The 24,144-nt window shown below is 46.2% G+C and overlaps 1 protein-coding gene and 1 long non-coding RNA gene across 2 annotated transcripts in view; one reads left to right on the top strand and one right to left on the bottom strand.

Moving 5' to 3' along the window:
* LOC144152219 (exonuclease mut-7 homolog) overlaps positions 1-23,168 on the top strand; it is a 67,912-nt gene extending 44,744 nt beyond the window's left edge. Inside the window, exons 16-19 of the mRNA XM_077683450.1 lie at positions 1,902-2,084; positions 8,744-8,797; positions 8,898-9,029; positions 21,676-23,168. Coding sequence (XP_077539576.1) covers positions 1,902-2,084; positions 8,744-8,797; positions 8,898-9,029; positions 21,676-22,041 — 735 coding nt within the window. The 3' untranslated portion in view covers positions 22,042-23,168. The remainder of the gene's footprint in view (positions 1-1,901; positions 2,085-8,743; positions 8,798-8,897; positions 9,030-21,675) is intronic.
* Positions 1,106-21,791, bottom strand: LOC144152224 (uncharacterized). Its single transcript, XR_013319109.1, has 3 exons — positions 21,657-21,791; positions 1,876-2,076; positions 1,106-1,275 (listed from the first exon to the last, which is right to left on the bottom strand). It is a non-coding gene; the product is annotated as an uncharacterized LOC144152224 (long non-coding RNA).
* Positions 23,169-24,144: the final 976 nt, after the last annotated feature.

Raw genomic sequence — 24,144 nt, 5'->3', positions numbered from 1 at the left:
TGTTTTAAAAGTGGGTTCCATGGAGAGCATTGAATGCTAGAAACGTATTAAAATAGTGTAGCCCAAAAATTTGCGCAAGTGTGTGATAACAAATTTGTACAGTCCGCAAACTTGTTTTTTGAGTGCCCTATTGTCAACGCTTTCTAGTTGAGAAGCTTCAGCCTGGTGTCTGGAAGCATGTAACTAGACAAGTTTCGCTTTCCCAATGTCTTACATTGGAAAAAAAAAAGACCATCACAAGTTAAAAAAAAAAAGTGTCCATTCACTCCCTACAGATATTTTACCATCAAAGCTGCGATGTACGGTTGGTGTTTCTCATATGATGCGTGGCCTACCCATTTCGAAGTAACGTGCGGCCGGTGTGTGCCATTGCCACGTTGATGCTGCTCTGCCCGCACCGCCAGCTGTTAATGCTTCAGCTGTAGTTACCGCATTAGCTTGCTGTGCGTGCATTCTGCTGCGATAAACCCAGCGAGTCTCTCTCCCCTTCCTGTAACTCCTCTCCAATCTGGTTTCTTTTTCACGCATGTGCATGGGGTTGCGCCGAGGAGTTTTCTGTGTACGTGGGACCACTGGTATTTCTTTTCGCCCAGCCGTATAAAGCTTTGCTTTAAAACGTTCAGCCCTTACAGCCTGTAGAGATGGTTGACCAGCGAAGCTGAAAAGGGCGGGCACGGTGTGTATCTTAACGTTTATCATGCATGTATATTTAAGTGTTTCTGAACTGTTTTAGGCAATTAGTGTCACTTTATGCACCTCTTTATGCCGAGAAATAAAGACAGGCACGTTTGGCTTGGGTTTGTCGCAGTGTTTATTTAAATTCCGCCCGTGCGGCCTAGCGAAACTGCCATCAATGGATGGGCTCGAGGGCCGGCCCGACCTTGACGCTTGTGCTGTCGGCATGGTGGCAGCGGGCAGACTCCTGGCACTGTTCTTCGTAAGCGACGTTCCCTCTCCTCTTGCTCCTTCACACTTGGCACATGTGCATTCCACACAGGCTGTGCACCGTCACAGGCACGCTGCCAAAGAACCAGAGCTTGCCTTTCTGTTTGCTTCATCCCACTTGGTGCATGTGCGCTTCACACTGATGCTGCGAGAGTGTTTGTATGTCGCAGACACGTTACTCCAAGTGGAAAGAGCCAGGCATTCCCTCTCCTCTTGCCTTTAACTCCTCCCCAACTCGTTCCCTCCCTCACCCCCGCGCATGCGCACTTGTTCCTGCGGAGGGCCCTCCTGGCTATGGACAGACGTTTCACCGAGGTATATGCGGCTTCGCTGTAAAAATCAAGTTCGTGCATCACTTGATCAAAAGTCTAGGTACTATGTCAGTATGCAGCTGGGCTTTCTTATCTAGAGGGAGTGTTGATCAGGGTTGCTTCAGTGCGACCATGTTATCGTGATGCGAAAAGAAAAGCACTAGGGTGGAGTTGGCCCATCTCTGCTGCTTCCTGCTTTCACCATTGTTTTCAGGCACTGGGGCTCACCTCGTTTCTATTACGCCAGTGTCGCATTGGAGAACTACATTTGGAACAGCTTGGCTGCATGCTGAACAACTCCGCTTGAATGTGTGGAAGCGTCAGGCTGGCCGTAGTGGATGCATTCAGCAAAATTTACTTTAAAGTGAATGCTACGAAGATAACAAGTAACTTCGCTTTATTTGAAAGTAGCATGGCCCTTGGCTGCACATTGCATACCCTGAAAGGAAGTCTGGTGTAAATTGTGTGCTTGAAGACCATTTCTGTTCTCTTTGCCCTGGCGCACAGACTTCTCTGGAAGATGTTTCTATTTGAAAAGTGCATAGCCAAGAAATGGGACCAATTAAGTCAGTCCGTGGTCGCGGACATCACTTCATTCTGATTCTTGCTACACGCTCACCTTCTCCCATCTTTGTGTGCGCGCAGAGTGGGGAGGCTGAGCAGTGCACAGGAAATGAAGAGCGTGCACGGCCAAGACATCCGGTTCCTGCAGCTGAATTCCGGGTTGTCGTCGACACCATGGTTCAAGGCCTGGGCCGCTACCTGCGGCTATGCGGCATCGACACCATCGTTCTCGGGGATGGTGAGCACCACGACCAGGCTGTCAAGGTAAGACGCCCGCCTGTTATTTCTCTTAAAGGACTAGACAGCTTCAACATAGATAAAAGCACTGAATAACAGGGACACAAGGAAGGGAACTGGGGGTTTGTTGACAAAATAGAGCAACATACATACAATTGTACAGAAAACCTAAAACAGATGTCGGGTGCAGCTTTCACAACCAGGAGTTCGAGTGCCACTTCAGATATTTTTTTTCCTTGGCATGCCAATCGAGAGGCCACACTTTTATCAGTTTCATTGTGAGTATACAAAAGGTCTCGAAGGTCTCCCTCGCTTGCTGCATCCCACAGCTGTGCAGGGCGCATGTGCCCTGAGTTTCAGCTGTGCATGAGGGCCATTGGTATTGCTCTGCCAAATGTCCTCCACTCGCCAATGACTTGACAGCAGCACGATGCTCTCTCAACCTCTCAATTAATGCAGTGGCCAGTCTGGCCGACATCACATTTGCCACATGATAATGGGATCCTGTAAACCATACCAACTTTACACTCTGCAGCCAGCCTTTGCAGCTGCACTATTCCTCACATTTCACATGTGTGTAAGCTTGCCTCTCCCACTCCCCACCACGAGTTTAAACAGGTCAAGCAGACGAAAAAGTTCTCTGCAAAAGATGGCTTTCGTAAGTGTTGTTCCCACACAACAGTGGACTGTTGTATGCTGCCAAAATACGAAGCGGAAAATCCAGCATTATTGTATACTGCTCATGTTGTCCTGAAAACGTGCCCACTTCCATTCAGCAATATTATGCTCTGCTTGCCCATTTGTAGCGGGATGGTACTCAGCGGATGTTACGTGTATTCCATTTGCTGTGTGGAGTTTCCTGGTCTCACTTGAGACGAAAACAGTTCAGTTGTCAAACACCACTTTCTCCAACATGCTAGTAAATGTAGAAAACATGCTTCATTGCACGTTAATACCAGCTTCTGGTATTGCTTCTGTCACGTGATGAACTTTAACCCATTTTGTACAAGCATCTAGCACTACAGCAACGTAGTGGTGTCCATCAGTGGGACCCGCAAAGCCAACATGTGTCATGGTGTCTGGCCCACATTTATTGCTAGATTAGCTGTATAAAGATACATAGCTGAATCCGAAATATGCTTGTCGCGTGTATTCAATGCATCGGTGCAGCCCCTGTTTGAATTACAGTTCAAGAGCAGGCAGGTGATTGGCAAAAAAGTTCGTGCCACCTTTGTTTATTTGTCTGAAATGTGCCCCATACCTGCCAACTCTTCCGAATTTTCCGTAAAATGTACGAATTTCGACCAGTCTTACGATTTTACGAATCTTGCCCGAAATTTTACGGAAAATATTTGGATTTCCGAAAAAAAGGGAATATCCATTAAAACGACACTGTGCCACCTTGCACCGCCACGAAAGGGCAATACGTACTCTTGTTATCATCATCAGCAGAAGCTGTGACTTTGTCACCTTCTCGGGGTGGGTACGCATCCATGTCCGGAATTCGCTTCCACCTCGACCAGCCTGTTTAGAGCCCATCGTTCGGGGGTCGGTTAGGACCTCCGTGTTCGCGTCGCTCTTCGTATGACTGCCGTGACCAATGCACTACGACCTGTGGCATGACCGCGGTAGGTGCTTCGCAGTGCAATGACGCGAAGCCGCGACAATACTGTACCGAGTGTTTGTAAAATTGTACATGACAGAATTTGCTCTTCCTGCCTTGTTGCTCATTACTCTTCAAAACTTGCGAATTTCACTTATGGTTGCGAAAACGTTAGAACGCTTGGCACAGAACGTTAATCCTTTTAAACTTGTAAAAAATTAGTGCGCTGCCCCCCCCCCCCCCCCCCCCCACCGGGCCTCTGGTTTTACGAATTTGCAAGTCACCAGGTTGGCAGGTATGCATTACCCATGAAGAAGACTCAAAAAACATTTATATTCTTCTAAACAAACATTTAGACAAAGTTATCGGGTCCATAAACACGAGCACACACGCCTGTCCTTAGCAGACATTGTTGAGCTGAGTGAGATCTGGTGAGGCGCTCCCGCCTGCATGTGGTGACAAGTGCCATACAAGTGACACCTGGTAACACACAAAGTGTTGTTTTGCGCATACATGTGTGCATGCGCAAAACTTGATCTAGCGAGGCGAGTCTAGAGGTGTTGTTCGAGGAATTAGAGGGCATTAAATGGTATGTCATAGGGCTTAATGAAGTTAGGAGGACAGGTGAAGCCTTTACGGTGCTGCAAAATGGCCATGTCCTATGTTACCGTGGCCTAGTGGACAGAAGAGAACTGGAGTGGGATTTCTAGTCAATAAAAGCATAGCTGGCAACGTAGACGAATACTACAGCATTAACGAAAGGGTAGCCGGTCTTGTAATTAGGCTCAATAAGAGGTACAAACTCAATGTGGTACAGGTCTACGCGCCTACATCCAGCCACGACGACCAGCTAGTTGAACCCTTCTATGAAGATATTGAATCGGCAATGGCTAAAGTAAAAACACAGTATACCTTAGTTATGGGAGACTTCAATGCTAAAGTAGGCAAAAATCAGGCTTCAGACAATGCAGTTGGGAACTATGGTCTGGGCTATAGAAATAGCAGAGATGACCTACTAGTCGAGTTCACAGAACGAAATAATCTGTGCATCATGAATACTTTCTTCTGCAAACGGGAGAGCCGGAGGTGGATATGGAGGAGCCCAAATGGGGAGCATAAAAATGAAATAGACTTCATAATATGTGATAATATTCAAGCACTTTCACATCCTGGCATCGTGCAGGATGTGGAAGTGCTTGGAAGGGTAAGGTGTAGAGACCACCGTATGGTAAGATATCGAATTAGGCTAAATTTGAGGAGGGACCGTTACAAGCTAGTATGAAAGAAGCCGATCAATGAGCTAACAGTAAGACGTAAAGTTGGAGAATTCAGTATCGCGCTGCAGAATCGATATTCAGCTCTTACCGAGGAAGCAGAGTTTGCGATACAGGAAGCCAGCGACAATCTTAGACACATTAGACAGTTTTAGAATAGGGGAAGCCGGCATTTGGGACCCCCAAGAAGTTAGGGGAACCCAAACGCAACGGGCTCGCGCGCGGCGAGTTTTAGAAGAGGGGCGCCCGCAACCGGCTTGCGTTGCTCAGGTTGGGTCGGGTGATGGGAACTTTAGGCTTAGCATCCTGGCGGATATTTGATCGCCGCTATCTGTGCAACTGCGAATGCCAATCCGTAATACAACTTTTCACCACACTATCATCCCCTTTCTCGCATGTGGAACTTTATTTAAGCTATAACTGCTGTTCGAGTGATCGGTGACCACGACATCTGCGTAGCCTGTTTCGATGCTTCCGCGTAGGTAGCGCCATCTCTCGGCCGCTCGGCGCACCGCGCGCCGCGGCGATCGGTCGGATCGGCGAACCCGCCAAACGTCCGCGGCCGGTCAGCGTAGGCTTAGCATCGCGGCAGATATCTGATCGCCGCTTTTAAAATAAGCCCTGACAATAAGCCCTAGCACAATTTTTCATCACACTAACACCTACTTTCTCGAATGTGGAGCTTCTTTTTAGCGATCAGATTGATTCGGAAGAGCAGCGACAAGCGGTTGCTACCATGGTCTGCGCCGGTTCGAGCCGCTGAGCGTGCCGAGCTGGCAGGCGCGGCCGGCGTGTGCGCGGACTGTTTCTGAAGACAGAAAACGCTTCACGATTACCTGCTTTATCCATTTCTAGAGAACGACGCGCACAATCAACAAATTCAGCTCAGCGATCGTCGTAGTTGATCGGGTGAGTCGATAAACGAACCGCAGGTTTCGCTTCAGCCATGGTCACGCGCAGTCTCGCTGGCTGCGAGAGCAACGCAAGAACGCAAACTCCAGCTTTGGGGCGCCCGCTATTTCAGCAAAATAGCGTGCGCGCTAAACGCAAACCCAAAACCCCAAGGACGGCTTGGGTTCTGCGCATGCGCAGTACCACGCCCCAAGACGCTTGGGGGCCCCAGAGCGTTGGGGCCCCCTATTCTAAAACTCCCTATCACGGAGTGTGCAGTAGAAGTCGGGGGCACGATGGCTAGACAGGATACTGGTAAACTTTCCCAGGAGACGAAAGATCTAATTAGGAAGCGGCAAAGCATGACAGTCTCCACCCCAGCTGACAGAATAGAACTAGTGGAGCTTTCGAAGTTAATCAATAAGCGTAAGACAGCTGACATACAGGAGTAAAATATGGATAGGATCGAATATGTTGTAAAGAACGGAGGCAGCTTGAAAGCAGTGAAGAGGCGTCTAGGCGTGGGGAGAAATCAGATGTATGCACTTAAAGACAAGCAAGGCAATGTCATAACAAATAGGGATAGTATAGTCATAGTAGCCGAGGAGTTCTATAGAGATCTGTACAGCAGCCGCGACATCCAGGGTAATATCTTATGAGGAAGTAATTCAGAGGAGATAGACATCCCACCTGTAACGACAGAAGAATTTAAAGAAGGCTTTGAAAGAAATGCAAGGGGGCAAAGCACCTGGTGAGTATCAGATAACAGCCGACCTCTTAAAGGATGGCGGGCAAAATGTAGTAGAAAAACTGGCAAACCTGTATACGCAATGCCTAATCACCGCGAGTGTACCGAACTTGGAAGAACACTAACATCATCCTAATCCATAAGAAAGGTGGCATGAAGGACTTGAAAAATTACAGGCCGATCAGCTTACTGTCACTCGTCTACAAGGTACTTACCAAGGTAATCACTAACAGAATTTCTGCCACCTTAGATTTCCGTCAACCTAAAGAACAAGCAGGGTTTCGTAAAGGCTATTGATCAATGGACCATATTAAAACGCTCAATCAGGTGATAGAGAAGTGCACGGAGTATACTGAACCCCTATATATAGCCTTCATAGATTATGAGAAAGCATTTGACTCGATCGAAACCTCAGCAGTCATTCAGGCATTACGGAACCAGGGTGTAGACGAGCATTATGTAAAAATGCTAGAGGATATTTACAGTGGGTCCACAGCTACCATCATCCTCCATAAGGGGATAATATACCTATAAGGAAGGGCGTCAGACAAGGAGACACAATCTCTCCAATGTTATCCACAGCATGTTTACAAGAAGTATTCAGAACATTATATTGGGAACAGGTGGGAGTAAGGATTAATGGAGAATACCTCAGTAACCTCAGATTTGCTGATGACGTTGCCTTGTTAAGTAACTCAGGGGAGGAATTGCAAAGCATGCTTACCGCAATGGACAAACGTAGTAGAACCGTGGGCCTGAAAATTATTATGCAGAAAACCAAAGTAATGATCAATAACCTCTGGTCAGCACAGCGGTTTGAGATAGGTGGCGAGGCAGTGGAAGTGGTAAGCGAATACTATATCTACTTAGGCCAAGTTGTGACCCCGGATACCAACCATGAGGCAGAGATAATTAGAAGGAACAGAATGGGGTGGAGTGCATTTGGCAGGCATTCTTAGATAATGAGTGGCAGCCTACCATTGGCCCTGAAGAAGAAAGTGTATGACAGCTGCATCTTACCGGTACTCACCTACACTGTAGGGCAGAAACTTGGAGGCTCACTAAGAGAGTTAAACTTAGATTGAGGAAGACTCAGCGCGCAATAGAACGGTAGATGATAGATGTAACATTAAGGGACAAGAAGAGAGCGGAGTGGGTCAGGGAACAAACGCGTGATAAGGACATATTAGTAGAAATTAAGAAGAAGAAATGGACGTGGATAGGGCATAGGGTGGATAGGGATAGGATAGGACGTGCAGGGGGCGGCAGAAAGTTAGATGGGCAGATGAGATAAAGAAGTTTGCGGGGATAAATTGGTCACAGTTGGCACAGGACCGAGGTAATTGGAGAATAATGGGAGAGGCCTTTGCCCTGCAGTGGGCGTAGATAGGCTGGTGGTGGTGGTGATGATGATGATGATGATGATGATGATGAGGGCATGTAATGCAAAGGCAAGATAATCGTTGGTCATTAAGGGTAAGAGTGGATCCCTAGAGAAGGCCAGCGTGGCAGGGAGTGGCAGAAAGTTAGATGGGCAGATGAGATCAAGAAGTTTCCAGGGACAAATTAGTCGCAGTTGGCACAGGACCGGGATAATTGGAGATTAATGGGAGAGGCCTGTGCCCTGCAGTGGACGTAGATAGGCTGGTGATGATGATGATGATGGTGTGCATGCGTGCATGTGATGAAGAGGCACTTGCAGGTTTTTGCACACGTGGCTTTTTCGCAAAACATGGGCTGGGCAGTGAAGTCCAAAAGCACACGTGGTTTGTGGCCGAGCAAACTTTAGGATATCTATCTTTGCTAATGTTTGAGAAAAAGTAAAGAACACCAAACGGGCCTGTGATCTACATTTTCACTGCTTCCACTTCTAAGCGTAACTGTACTGCTGTTTCGTCATTTTTGATCAGAAATTTATCATGCAAGGTCAAAGCCATACAGGAATGTTCACAAATCCCATTTTTATAAAACTCACGCACTTGGTTTTAAAATAATACAAGCAGTTAATTAGGTGCATTGTTATATATAATAGAACTTGCAGATTAAAATTATGTTTAATTAAGACCTTTATTATGTTTAATTAAGACAAGATCTTACCCTTGCACCACATGCAGACTGTTTTGCTTCTTGTCGTTGACATTTACTTAAAAACGAACTTCCACCTCTTCAGATTGCTCAAAAGGAAGACCGAGTGGTCATTACAAGTGGAGCACCATATGCAAAGGTAATTTCTCAGTTTCTTCTTTTTTTCCCCCCAACTTTCTTTCCTGGCATTTTGTACTTGATGTGCTCTTTTCTTGCTTTTTGTGCATTCATTTTTGCAGTTGAAACAGTACTTGGCTCCTGGACGTTGCTTTCGTATGGACACAACACTTCCTGCTCAAGAACAGCTAAAGGAAGTACTGCAGTTTTACAAAGTTGTGGTTAGTGAGGAGAATCTTCTGACCAGATGCGTGGTAAGTTGTACTTAGTGCACTACACAGAATTAGCATTAATGAGACGTGGGTTATTGGACCTTTTCTTGTTTTTGTGATAGAGCGAAGGGGAAAGAAGGGGAAAACAGTTATAACTTATCAGCCTATCATTTAAAAAGCAGGCATCCAGATTTTGGTTGATATTTGCTTTTAGCAATAATCAGGGCCCCAAGATGCATGATTATGAAGAGAAATTTGCCACCAAGTTTGAAATAATTGAGGAAACTGTATTTCTAGTACTCGCTCGCCACAGTGGCTCAGAGGCTGAGGCATTGTGCTGCTGAGCACGAGGACGCGGGTCCAATTCCCGGCCGCGGCGGCCGCTTTTCTGGTGGAGGTGAAAAGCAAAAACGCCTGTGTGTCGACATTTCGACGCTCGTTAGATGTCCCCAGATGGTCAAAATTAATCCGGAGCCCTCCACTACGGCACGCCTTGTCGTCTGCGTAGCGTCGGCACGTTAAACCTAACAATCAATCGATCGATCAATCAATGTATTTCTAGCAGGTTTCAACTGCTGATGGTTGGGAAGAACTCACTGGGTGGAGAATGCGGCATGATTACTCACGCCTGCGTGAGCCTGTAGTTTGTTGTGACATTTGCTTCTTTGCTGTGTTGCTCTACTCTGCTGCTACTAGTACCTTGCTGTGCTACTACCATGAGGGAAATCAGATGCTGCTGTCATCTTACCAGTAAATAAGGGAATTAGTGGAAATGCGCACTTCTGGATTGACTTTGCTCAGAATATCTCGTTGTTCCAAAAACTGAATTCAGAAGCCACAGTCACAGGTTACAATGCATTTTCTCTCATGGAGGCATGAGTGGCTTTCGACTTTCAACACAATTTAGGTGTTTTTATGGAGAAAGTTTTTATGGAATTGGAAAGGGGTATGTAGTGGTTTAGAGGCAAAAATATGAGCTGTGACTGCAGTGTAAAACTAAATTAAATGTTTCTGATTGCATTTTATTTTCTGCTTGAGTCAGTGTAACGAGTTCCAACTGTAAGCCCTTCTTTTTATTCTGCAGCTCAAATTTTATGCGAGTGCAACTTTTGATGGGACTTCTCTGCATACCTTGTATCGTTTGACCCTCAAGTACCCTTGGCCAGAGGGCTATGTCAGAAACTAAGGGAGGTACTGACCATGGTTGCCAGGTTGACCATGCTGGACTGGACTGATCTAAATGGAAAGCAGTAGATTTGTCAAGTTTTTTCTTCCTTATGCTTTGCTGTAAAAAAGAGGTGGAAGCAAGCTGAATATTTTCCTACCTAAAAAATTTGGCATTGGTGCATTTGTGACAATACTGCAAGCCATGCCAGCATTTGGTGTAGCACGAATAGGCTAAAAAAAGGATCAATGTTACTTAATTATATGTAAGTGCTGGACTGCAGGTATAGCACCGCATGCAAAAATTTTATGCCAGGCTAAAACATTTTTGTTTGCAAGTCTCAAATAACAGCACCTACTGGTCTCAAACATGGCTTCGCTAGCCGAGCATCTTGTAGTAGTAGTAGTAAAGACTTTTTGTTTGTCCAAAACTACAGGCCGAGCATGTCGACCGCATGGGTGACCAGATGGCACGGTTCTTCTTCCCCTGCAGAGCCAAGCCAGTCGAGTCATGGAAGGGAGGGATAGGAGCTTGATAGCTGAGCCACCGGGCAGTATTAGAGGCAGTGGGGTAAATCAGCATAGGCAGCAGGACAGTTAGGACGGGAGTGGTCAGATCGATAGCGATAGAGAAATAGGCGGGAGGGAGTAATCAGGGCACTCATTTGGATGTGCCGGAAAAGACGAGCCTCCGGCATGGTGCATGATGGATGAGGTGTGGGTAGAAGCGTTTGTCCTGATGGAGCTGGAGGTAGACTTCCGTGATGGTGCGCCGCAGGGAAAGCCTCCCGCTATCCTCCAAGGGCCCAGGCCAGGGAGTTAATGGTGCCCGGTAATGAGTGTCACGGGCGAATTGGCGGGCCAACTCATTCCCGTCAATCCCGGAATGTCCAGGGACCCAGTGGAGGAAAATGGTGAATGGCTGTAGAGCGGAGACCACTCGTTTGTCCTCCTGTGGAACTGTTGAGGGTAGGGAGCGGTTCTGTATGTGTAGAATAGCGGCGTGGGAGTAGCATCTAGTACAGTGTAGACCATTTATAACGTAACCACTTGTAGTGCAGGACCGGATATAACGCGGGTTTTCATGGCCACCAGTAGGCCTCCATAGAACTCATTGCATAAGCGTACCACTTATAATGCGGTCCCCCGAAGCACAATACCGTCTGTAGTGCAGTTTTTTGGCTGGTCCGCTGATCGACTGGTGCAGCTGGGGCATCGTTTTAGTGCCGCAAAAAAGAAAGGAAAGAGATGGATTCAATCATCTGACACAGCCCATGCCCCCTTCTCACATCTAACTTAGACACAGAAAAAAAAAAAAAAAAAAAGACACCATTTAGTTCATGTGTTCTGTTTGCACTTGCGTGATAATCACAACTGCCCTTGCTCTTGGCACTACTAAGATAGGAGCCTCCCCCTGTCCAGGGGGTGGTAAGTTGTTGCGATTAGAACCCTGTGCAGATAAGCAACCACCCCTTTCCTTTTCGAACAATTGTAGATAGCGAGCCGAGCCGTGACGCCGGAAGTTAATTCTGGCTTGCATTCTTATCACGTTGTCTTGCGCACATAAGCCGGGCTGCTTTCCTCTCTGCGGCATCCGTTCTTCTAGACGCTAAAAAACACAGATCCCTCAAAACATAAAAAAATCGTGGTTTGTAAGACCATGCAGTAGCGCCTGATGCGTAAAAAAAAAAGACGCAATAAAGACCAAACCTCTGTATTTAAGAGGACTTCATTTGAGTAATGGTAAACAAAGAATGATTGAAATGTAGCTTGCGATATGGTCAGATTCGCGCATGTTTTGTCTATAGTGTGGTACCACTTACAGTGCAGATTTTAGCGGCTCCCACAACATACGTTATAAGCGGTCTACACTGTATATTGTAAGGCCCTTGGGAAACAGGTGAAGCAGGATGTTTATGCGGTACAGCTGTCTCCGACCACTGACCCAAGAAGTGATGATGACGATCAGCCAAGGAAATAGACGAAGTGTTCCTCGAAGTGGTTGATGATGGGGATAATGTGAAGGTGAAATAAATGAATTTTCACGCTTCAGAGCTACGTGCTCACAATATGTCCTTCTTGAGCAACGTCCTAGCATGTTTGTATGTATTAGCCATTATTTATTTATGTGCGTTGTAGGGTTGGAAGGGGAGGGGGGCTGTATGGGAGAAAAACTTAAGCACATGTACGGAATCTATTTCAGTGCAAAAGAGTTGGACAAACACAAAAAATTCAGAGGTAATACAGCAGGCAGTGTGCAAAAAAGTAGCGCTGCATTCATGCAAAGACAAGCTCAGGCAAATGCCAGTAATTGGAGCAAGGCTAGTGGCCTTCCAGAATTTTGTACCATTCCCAACACTGCCACTCAGGAATTCATTTGTAATGGCAGTAACATAGCATCAAAACAAGCATATTTAGCTTGCCATTTCGTCTGTATAACAGATGCAAAATATCTGAACTAAAAATCGGCTGATCCTTCTATGGATGTATGTATCAGTTTCATGGAAGCATTGCTTCATCCCATCTGTTTCATACTATATACCTATCATTATGTCAGGTTAATCACATGCCCAGAATTGTGCACTCTTACACTGACAGCGGCTGTTCATATTGGAGATGCCTTCTATTACTAGATTCACTTTCTAGTTGATGACTTCTGACTCTTGGTTTTGAGCATAGGATGTGCAAGAAAGGGTAAAGTGCAAGAAAGTGAAAAAAAAAAAGTCATAATTAAAAAATAAAAAGACGAAAAATTTTGATGTGTGGTGTGCATACTCTTCATAACCTTTCAATCATTTTGTTAATTTTTGTTTTTCTTCAGGCTGATGTAGCGAGTGCAGACATCGAAGCTACATAGGCTTGTTCTTGTGACAGAAAAGTCTTTATCTATAGTCATGTCTCGTAATATCGGCAGAGTCAGTGGCCTTATGCGTTTCATCCATGTCATCTGCATATTCCAGAGGTTGCATTTCCTGGTGCCACGAAAGGTGGAAATTTTTAACTTGGAGCGAGAATATTCTTTTTAGGAGCTACTGTCGGGATCACTCATGTTTCCGGTGAATGCAATTTGGCACCTTCAGGATTCACAGAGGGCATCTCAAGCACAGACTTCTTGGAAAAAAATGTTTCTAATATAAGCTTGGTTGCTCTGAATTTTCGCTGTTGAGGGCCAGGGAAACCAAAACTAATGGGGTGTGGCATATACTTGACAAACCACATGGCGCAGTGAGTAGTGAGGCCAATAAAAGAGGGGGGAGGGGTATATGAATTGATCCCCCCAAATGTTACCTGAAACTAACACTGCTGAACCTACAGTGTGCTTTCCCTTTAAGAGATCAATATGGATGCAGTCCTGGACATGATGCGAATAATCACATTGCCTTTGCAGGTGTTAGTTATCACCTTCAACAACATTTCCACAGCTTGTTTATTGTAGTTCGCATGTGATTGCCTGGGCACAAACAGCACAGTAGAGCCCAGTGGGCCAACAAATAACTTCCTGTTAACAACTTCTGATTTCAGTTGTTTTCTTTGTCGCAGAGTTTCTCTGCTATTTTAATTAAAGCTTCTAGACTTCCTTAGTTAAAGCCAGCCAGATATACATCGAGAAAATGTAAGCAAAATTAGGAATTATGATTACTTCATTGCTGCTGCTATTCCACTTCACTGCCCTTGTTATAAGTGCGCCCGAAAGTATTTCATTTTGTCTGTACACAAAAGGTTAAAGAAAAAAGACTCGGAGGACACTTTGTGCTTCTTGAATAAACCTGTAGATGCAATTCCCTGAAATACAAACCAAAGAAAAGATATGGGGTAGGCAACATTGTCAAAATAGACACATGTTATGTTTACTGTTAAAAATAACTCGTTTTTCACATTTGAGGCGATAGGATAAGCTGAGATTTCATGGTTTTCCTTAGGCTTGCTCATGCTTCCTGAAATTTCACAGTTCCTGAGAAATGGAGCTGTGCAGTTGGCCTTTGCATGGGGCCTAGAGGCCTATGCGTGTTGTATTTGCATATCAATTACATGAAAATGGACATAATGTAAAGTTGAGGAATTTCCAGGTGACACAGTAAAAGCAAAATTTAATGTTTCACTGTTATTGCCAGGGTGCCTGATGTGATACCATGTTCATCATTTGCTTTGGTTTTGTTTAATTCGGTCATTGCCTACGCAGCCTTGTTTCCCATGAAAATGTTTTCAAATTGGAGACTACCACGCGTCAAATGCACTGGCATATCATTTGTCGTGGATTGCAATCAGATCTTTCTCAACTCAGTTGTTGACACTCTCCTAGATCCCCGCAGGGGGCACCTTGTGTACTCAAGGTGTTTTGGTGAGTAGCGCCACCACGGTCCCGAGCTCCGCAGGGGTGCCTACTGCCATAGGCACTTGGTGACTTGCAACACCACGGACCCGAGCACATGTGGGTTGGACCCACCCACGCCCCGGCTGTGCGTGGCTGAGCCGTGTCCGGGGAAAAGGGAATCCTGGTGGCTGAGCCAAAGCCGGGGTTGTTTTGGACCTTCATGGCCCCCCGGTAGAGGCAACACACCACTTTGGCCCCTGCTTCTCGCAGACGGTGCCCCCGGTCTGACCCGCCCGGGGGGAACCAGCCAGTCGCCTTTTCCTGCCTCCCTCTCAGCTCTTTCACCTTCCTGTCTTCTTTTCTACCCCTATCCTGTCATCTCTTCTTTTCCTCATTTCCACACATTTCCAGGCGGCGAGGGTTAACCCTGGGTAAGGAATCAACCTTGAGGACTTAAACAGGGTTATAGCAGCTATGTATGGCTAACGCGCATCTAGCGCGTTCCCAGGTTGGGCTCGGTGGTGGGCGGCCAGCATAGCTGCTGAATTGATTTCACTTGTTATGGCAACAAGATTTTCTGCATCCCATGATCGTCCTCCAAAACGGGGACGCAACGAAGCAGTCCAGCAGTTTTTCACTCCTAAAAAGTCAGAAAATTTCCTAAAGTTTCACGTCATGCACTGTGAAAAAGAAGGCTTGTCAATGAGACGTCTGTCACCATTCTTGGTAGCCAAAGTTCTAACGAATGAGCTAGGCGGCGGTTATAAAGTAAGCAAGCTGGGAAGCGGTGACCTTCTCCTAGAAGTACAAGATGCAGCTCAGTGTGCCAAGTTGACGAAAATAACCACTGTTGGCGACAATCCTGTGAGCATCAGTCCCCACCGATCCATGAACACTACCAGAGGTGTTATCTCTGATGAAGACTTTCTGAACTTGTCTGAGCAAGAACTCCTGGAAGGGTTCGAGGGCCAGAATGTTGTGAATGTTCAACGAATCAAGATACGTAGAGATGGGAAGGAAATTCCGACCAAGCATGTAATCCTCACATTCTCGACCAGTGTACTGCCCGAGTCTGTCGAGGCAGGCTACGTTAAAATCCCTGTGCGTTTGTATATTCCAAACCCCCGTCGCTGCTATAAATGCCAAAGATTTGGCCATGGTTCACTGAGCTGCCGAGGCAAGGCAGCATGTCCAAAGTGTAGCCTCCCCGACCACTCGTCTGACACCTGTGAAGCTCCACTCCACTGTGTAAACTGCATGGGAGAGCACGCCGCGTACTCGCGCTTGTGCCCGCAATGGAAGAAAGAAAAAGAAATAATTGCTCTGAAGTATAAGGAAAACATTACCTTTAGGGAAGCACGACAGAGACTGTTCCTGACACACACTAGCTTTGCCGATGTAGCGCGACGGGGGGCGGCGCTACACTCGGTTCGAGTTCCCCTTGGAACCCTCCCAGTGAGGCCCCAAGGGACACCCCAAGCCCCCTCAGTGCCGGTGGCTAAGGCCACTGCACATGCCACAAAAGAAGCGTCAAGGGCTGCCCCAGCACCCCTTGATGCCAACGCTAGGCCCCTTGCTGGCACTGCACTGCCGGTCCCTGCTGAGAGGCAGGCTGCCGCAACCAGCCAGCCTAGCCCTGCTGACGAGGCTTCGCAAGAAGCCATGGACACAACGCCAAGCCCTCCGTTGCGTGGTACGCCGATAGGGCGCGGCACGTCACTCGACCGTTCAAAGCAAAAGACACCTAGGGTCACGGCTCCTGGGAAGGTGTCTTGAGCCTGGGAGGGTGACAGCATGGCACTTCCTTAATCCTTGTTCAGCATAAGCTGAGGGTAACTGATAATGTAGTCCAATGGAACTGCAGAGGCCTCCTGAAAAACTTGGACGATATCTATGAATTGCTGTCACAACACCAAATAAGTATTATGTGTCTCCAGGAGACACACTTGAGGACGAACCAAACTAACTTCTTAAAGAACTACTCTGTATTTAGGAAGGACAGGGATGGCTGCATGCATCCCTCTGGAGGAGTTGCGATTATCGTGCAAAAATCAGTGGCATGCCAGTTCTTACCGCTACAGACCAGTTTAGAGGCTGTAGCCATACGAGCCATTATCTTTAGTAGACTGGTAACAGTATGCTCACTGTACATACCTCCAGACCACGGGCTCTCCAGTATGGAGTTTGAAACATTAGTTGATCAGCTGCCAGAGCCGTATCTGCTAGTTGGGGATTGTAATGCTCACCACCCACTCTGGGGTTCTGCACGCACGGATGCTAGAGGACGCCTCGTTGAAAAGTTTCTGCTATCATCTGGAGCATGCATACTTAACAAGAAAGACCCAACATATTATAACACAACACATGCCACGTACTCCTGCATAGATCTCGCCATAGCCTCTCCAGTTCTGTTTCCAGCACTCCAGTGGAAGGTCATTAATAACCTGTACGGAAGTGACCACTTTCCAGTGAGCCTCAAGCTTGTAGACAACAAACAAGACAACACTCCATGCCCACAAAAGTTCAAGGAGGAGGCCGCAGACTGGAAAAAATTCAAAGAGCTCTCTGAGTGTCACTATACACTTATAGACAACCTTGGTATTGATGAAGCTGCTGAGACTCTGACCACCCATATAATTGAAGCTGCACTGAGGTCCATCCCCCAGACTTCTTCTAGTAGGGTTGCTAAGCCGAAACCTTGGTGGAATGATGATTGTAGGCAGGCCCGTAAGGAACAGAATAAAGCATGGGGTGTCTTGCGTAGGTGCCCAACGACTGAAAATTTGGTACTTTTCAAGCGGGCAAAGGCCAATGGCAGACGGATTCGGCGTATTGCGAAAAAAGAAAGCTGGAATCGTTTTGTGTCATCAATCACATCATATACTGACACGCGGAAAGTATGGAGGAGAATTAAAGCACTCCGAGGAAGTAACACTCTTACGTACCCTTTGGTCAGCACAAGTGGAGACACTTTACAAGACCAAGCGAATGCTCTAGGCAAGCATTTTGAGTATGTATCAAGCTCAGCTCACTATTCAAATAACTTCCTGAGACACAAGAATGCAGAGGAACGGAAGATTGTACGTGACAAACGGCAGTCTGAGGTAGGGTATAATTGCCCCTTCACTATGCAGGAGCTTAAAGTGGCGCTCACTACTTGTGGTAAATCATCACCAGGTCGAGACCGAATAACATACACCATGATTAAGCACCTGCACGACGACACGCTAGAAGCGCTCTTACTGTTGTTTAACAAGATCTGGCGTGCAGGGCAATTTCCAAAAGTGTGGAAAGAAGCTATTGTGGTGCCGATTCTAAAGGAGGGGAAAGATCCATCACTTGCAACTAGTTTCAGACCGGTCGCTTTAACCAGTTGCTTATGCAAGGTCTTCGAAAAAATGATTAACCGTCGCCTTATCTATTTTCTTGAGTACCATGGTATTATAGACAATCGCCAGGCGGGATTTCGCTCTGGTAGATCGACAGCAGACCACCTAGTGGCTATTGAATCCTACATCAGGGATGCATTTGTTCATAAGCAGCATTGTTTATCAGTTTTCTTTGACCTCCAGAAAGCTTACGACACAGCCTGGCGTTACGGTATTCTTTGCGATCTTCGCCGCCTTGGAGTTTGTGGAAACATGCTGAACAGTTTGAAAGATTACCTTTCGGAGCGCACCTTTCAGGTTAGGGTTGGAAATGTCCTCTCGAGGATGTTCGTCCAAGAAAATGGAGTGCCGCAGGGTGGTGTGCTCAGCTGCACCCTTTTTATTGTTAAAATGAATTCCTTAGGAACTGCACTGCCTCGCTCCATATCCTACTCGCTATATGTTGATGATGTGCACATTGCGTTTAAATCATGTAATATGTCCATTTGTGAGAGGCAAATCCAACTAGCTGCAAACAAACTTACAAAATGGGCAGATGAGAATGGCTTCTGTTTTAACCCAGAAAAAAGCACGTGTGTGGTCTTCTCTAGGCAGCGTGGTATCCGCCCAGATCCTGTTATTAAACTCAATGAAACACCCATAGCAGTAAAAAAGGAGCACAAGTTCCTTGGGGTTGTGCTTGATGACAAACTTTCATTCATTGCACACCTCAAACGCCTTAAAGTTAAATGTTTGGATACAGTCAGGATCCTGAAAGTCCTCTCACACCAGTCTTGGGGTACTGACACAAAGTGCCTATTGGCCTTATTCAATAGCCTTGTGAGGTCCCGCATCGACTACGGGTGTCTTGTTTATCAATCTGCCGCGAGAACAGCACTAAAGATGTTAGACCCTGTCTACCATCTTGGCCTTCGTCTGGCTACAGGCGCTTTCCGAACAAGCCCTGTGTTAAGCCTGTATGTGGAAGCCAATCAGTGGTCTCTTGAAACACAGCGGAAGTACACTGGGTTGAATTATGCTCTAAAAGTGACATCCTTGACCGGACACCCGAACAGCACTCTAGGTAACCAGGCAATCAAGCTTTTTGAAAAGCGACCTGCCATGGCTGAGCCATTCCTTCTGTCGGTGAGGGCACTGGCCGCAGGCCTGGGAATATCCTTCACTGACGCTCAGAAAACCAGCTTTGCTGACTTTGTCCCTCCATGGGATCTCTGCCCTATCTCTTATGATCTCTCTTTTATGAAGATTGACAAAAGAACCGCTCCAAAGGAATTAATTATGCAGCATTTTTTGTTTTTGCAGAACAAGTACAGAGCATCTGAGTTCTACACAGATGCATCCAAGTCAGCTGGTGCAGTATCATGTGCTGCACATGGTCCCAACTTTTCCACGTCAAAGACTATGCCTGAAGCCACATCTATATTCACTGCTGAAACACGCGGCCTTGTATTGGCTGTAGAATATATTATTGAGAACAATGTCCCAAAGTCAGTGATATTCACGGATTCTCAAAGTGCTGTGCAGGCTTTAGCGTCAGGAAAGTTACAAAAAAATCCAGTCTTTAATCAATTGCTAAAACTACTGTGCTCAGCCCACAAACAAAAACTTGAAATCACTGTCTGTTGGGTCCCAGGTCACTGCGGCATAGCCGGAAATGAGCAAGCAGACAGGAATGCTGTAACTGCAGCTCTTCGGAATGATCTAGATATTCAAAGCGTCCCGTACGAGGATCTTAAAGCGTACGTACGTAAGAGGCTGCGAGACCAATGGCAGGAAGATTGGAATGGGGAAACAGCAAACAAATTGCACATGGTAAAACCCAAGTTAGGTAGATCGATCTGTGAGAAACGAGACAGGATCACAGAGGTTACTCTCTGTAGACTGCGCATAGGCCATACCCATGCTACACATGCGTACCTATTGAAAGGAACAGAACAGCCACGCTGCTTGAGGTGTGGAGGGTCGCTATCAGTCATTCACGTACTGGTAGAATGCAAACTACTTGAACCGCAAAGAAAGCTTCATTTTCCAGAATTGTACACACGCATGATCCCTCAACACCCATTGCTGTTTTTATCAGACGAGCCACTTTTCTCTACTAACCGTGTTTTTAAGTACCTCTCAGACGTAGATTTTTTAAGGTATGTGTCGTATCACCCGTGAGCCGAGCCACCATCGCACGCTAGGACCCGGTAGGGCCACTCATTGTTACCGCAAAGACGGGGGCAAGGGGTGCACGTAGAAAATGCCTGGCATAGTGTCAATTGTTTTTACTTGGCCCTCTACACCAATTCTTGGCCCTCTACACCAACAGAAATCTGAGATACCTTTTATTATATATTCTGTACTTTATATTCTCACTTGAATAATCCTCACCATAGTACTGGCGCTCTTTGGCCTTGATGCCCTTGCGCCAAGAAAACCTAACATCATCATCACTCTCCTAGATCTTTTTTTATGCACAGTATCTAGGACTGTGCGAGTAGAGATTTTTGCTTTCGAAGCTACTACGAAGTTAATAATGATTTTATTCTTACTCTTTTTTAAATGTCTTTCGATGACTAGCGCATAGAAAAAAAAGAGAGGGGTGTGTTAGAAGCCTTCGTAAAATTTTTCTGTGGCATAGAGCAAACAAAAAGAACTTATTGTGCTACTTTTGGCTTCATTGATAATATTGCATTGTATGTTTCATAGCGATTCTGAAGCAGAAATAAAAAGACAGAAATTAAGTAGCAATATGAGTGTTCACCTAAGTTCTAGGGAAGAAACTCAGTGTGTGGGTCAATGCCAGGCATGAAACAACCAGACTGACTTTTAAAACCTCACAGGCATGGCCTCATGGCCTGGTGCTATTATCTCCACTTTGCAACCCCCTGCCTGTGGCACTAACATTGCATGAGTTGCATTGTCCTTGCACACTCAAAATCTCAAATATGGGCTCTGCTAATGGCATTTCATGCCTAATACGTGTGTATAAAAAGTGTTGAGACCACTAATTACGCAAGTGCAGGATAATAGATGTGTGTAGTCAGCAACTTTGCTATTTCCCCACAATATCCGCCCCTTTTTGTCAAGAAAATATCTCAATGTTATAATATGTCATCTGTCATCGTCCTTGTGTCATCATTTTGTCATCTTCCTTGTGTCCTGTATAGGTATTAAAAAATGAACACTGCAGGTTTAAAAAAAGAATCAACTTGTGCAGATAGGATCTCTTATCTGTTGATCAGAGTTGCCTGAGCATGACCATGCTATCAGGATACAAAGGCAGAGGGCAAAGCTGGCCTAACCCCAAGGAAGCGCTCCAGGAGTACCTTCCTCTTCTCCTCCAAATGCATGCCGCCGGTGCATTGTGGAGTAGCTTGTCACCACTACTGAAGGGAGCCAGTGGTCATTATATTAGTGCTCAGTGTGCGATATATCGAGTACCTAGCCCGTTCTAACTCATTGCGAAGGATGTATTTTGCATGTTTTTAGCTGGGAATTTCTCATTTTCAATGAGGCATAATTTTATGTATCCGAGTTCATTGAAACAATGGTCTATATGCATTTTCAGACTTCAATATGCTTCAAAATTATTCGAATTTTTCCAAGCAGGGTTATTCGAATGAAATCGGAATCAGGAGGTGGTATTATTCCTTTTTACATTCGAACGTTTTAAGTATTTGCACAGCCCTAATGGTATCCATATGTATTTTGAATGCCGGATTTGCTGAATCTGAAAGAGCAAATTACAGACAGCACCATTCATGTGCAACTACAGTAAGTAGTAGTATGTCAGAAGTGGCTTGTGGACACACTCACCGATTATCTGTCTCTGCAGGTGTGCAATGCGTCCCATTACGCACTGGTGGCACACGCTGACATGAGGCAACTCAGCGACTTCCAGGCCACCCCCGATCGCCGAGCACTGGGGCAGACTGAAATGGAGACGTTGACACGCAGCTACGGGGCTGACTGTTTGCTGGACCTTTACTTAGGTTGCTTCAGCAATGGCACACGCGTCCAGTGTGGCAGCTTGTCCTTCGAGCGCCTGGCGCATGTAAAGACCTTCTATGTGTGCACGTCGTGTGGTAAGGTCTACTGGGAGGGCTTGCACCACCGCAGGGTCAAGCAGCAAATGCGGCTGGCCAACCTGCTGAGCTCCGATGCACCGTTGATGGATGTTCCAGGTTCCAGTGCCGATTAAATTCCTACAGTATTTGAACCAGTACTACATGTCCAGATCCCTTCAAGCACATTTCTACAGGGAATATTGGAAAAGCTAAGTTTCACATACACGTAAATAAGAAAATCTCTGGAGGTCATCTTTAACTCCAAGCCTAGCTAGGCCATGAGCTTTGGCTTGTGGTTCACTTGTGTGTTTCACCTTTGCTTTCCTGTGCGGGCCATCCCTGTAGATGCTGGCCCCTAAGTTAGTTAGCAAGCCTCGAAGGGATAATTCATTGTTCACAGTGTTGTATGAACGTTTATTTGTTTAAAGCTGTCATTTACCACACACACATGCATGCATATGAGAGTAGTGTGTGTATACATGCCATATGTGTATATGTGTGATTATGCTTGTGTATGATCCACAAATTCCTGCATGTGTATACATGTGTTTATATTATGTAAATGTCTATGTTATTCTGTATATGTTTCGGCATATGTAAATCTTTTTTTCTTTTTCTTTTGTCGATTGCAGCTTTCTTTCTTGGATCCATTTTTCCTTTGAGGGAAATAAAATCCATTTCTGATTGTGATTCTGAATTCACATTTGTTCCCCTTTTGTATTCCTTTCTGTGCAAGCCCTCAGAGCACTGTGTTCTTAAAGGAGCACTGACACCAATTTTCGGCGTTAATATTATTGCACAGTTCGCTTCCTTCACTCAACAGAATACCCTGGCTGAAATATAAGCGGCCTGCGACGCGAAGAACATAGTTCAATTGGATCTCATTTATCGCGCCGACGGAGCAGCGCACGGAGCGGCACTCAGCAAATGGACATCAGCGTGACATCAGCCCGTGAAGCCAAAAGAAGTGACGCGACAGCGCTCGTCAAAAACTCGGGACGTCACTTCACGCGCGCGGCCCCACGAGCAGCGAGCGGGCGCAGCACCCTCTCAAGCGGGCACCGGTGACGTCCGCACAAAGCGGTGAGGTCAGGCCGGGATTCCGGCATATGCGCCGTTCGGGATGAAAGTGCAGGAATTTGAAACAAACGATTTTCAGGCCGTTCAATGTAATTAACTATCGCGCGCTGAAGTGTTTGAAGTGCTGTTTCAGGTTCGCCAGACCATTAAGCATCGATAAAAGCAATAAAAGTGTAACATAAAATTTTCTTGTCAGTACTCCTTTAAGCTCTTTATAGCGATGAGACATGACATTGCACCTGTTGCAGTTCACATGAGCAAATAAAACACTGGTTTCTTTTCTTTCTTTCTTTTTTTCCCCTGGCATTGTGGCTGTACCTACTGTGATCACATGCACACCTTCTGACATACTCCTTATTACAGCATGCCAGGGCATCAAGCTGTGAAGGGTGGCTGAGTTCCTTCGCAGTCTTATCTTAAAGCGAACCGGAATTGATGCGGAATTTTGTAACGGAGTGCAAAAGTATCCGACCAATCCTCAGTGATTCCTGAAGCCCTCGGCTTTAAGCTAAGCAAGTTGGACAGCAGGTCAGTTTAGGTAAAGGAGGTTAGAGTGTTGGTGGGAAAACAGCAGAGAAGCCAGGAAGGCAGCTGAACAAAATGAGTGAGACTATATTCGGTTACAACTCAATAATGGCACCACCTCATGTAGTGTATCACTCTGCCAAAGCGCCGGACCCGTGACGTCAATGCGCGCGTTTTGAAAAGTGTTTGCTATGAATGCGTGATATCGCCTGCCTTGTCTCACGCAGTTTGTTTGTCGTCACTGGAGTCTTTTATAAGCATATTAAGTCCAAAAAATCACGGGAACAGCTCACGCCATGTTCAAAATATTCCCAGTAACGCCCTACTTGCGCCGTGCGGAGTAACATCCAGCTACGGTGATAAGGCACAGCGGCAACTTCCGGTGCCGTTCTTAAGTTGTCACCGAGTATAGCATAAAAGTTCCATACAGGGTAAGCTTTTTTTTTAACAGCGGAGCTGTTTAAGCCGTGCCATCGCTTCCTGTATTTTTTTCAATGCCAAACTCATCAGCCTCGAGTGGCCAACCAAGCCCTTTCCTTCTATTCCTGCCTCTCTCTCCCAATGGCTAGCCTTCCCAGCACTTTAGGCACGTGACCGGTTAATTTCGGGCCACCGCTTGGCGGCCAGCAGCA

This window comes from Haemaphysalis longicornis, unplaced genomic scaffold (assembly GCF_048455015.1).
Source record: "Haemaphysalis longicornis isolate Haplotype H1 unplaced genomic scaffold, Haemaphysalis longicornis Haplotype H1 scaffold_1, whole genome shotgun sequence".
Lineage (NCBI taxonomy): Eukaryota > Metazoa > Arthropoda > Arachnida > Ixodida > Ixodidae > Haemaphysalis > Haemaphysalis longicornis.
This window is presented reverse-complemented; position numbering and strand designations above follow the sequence as displayed.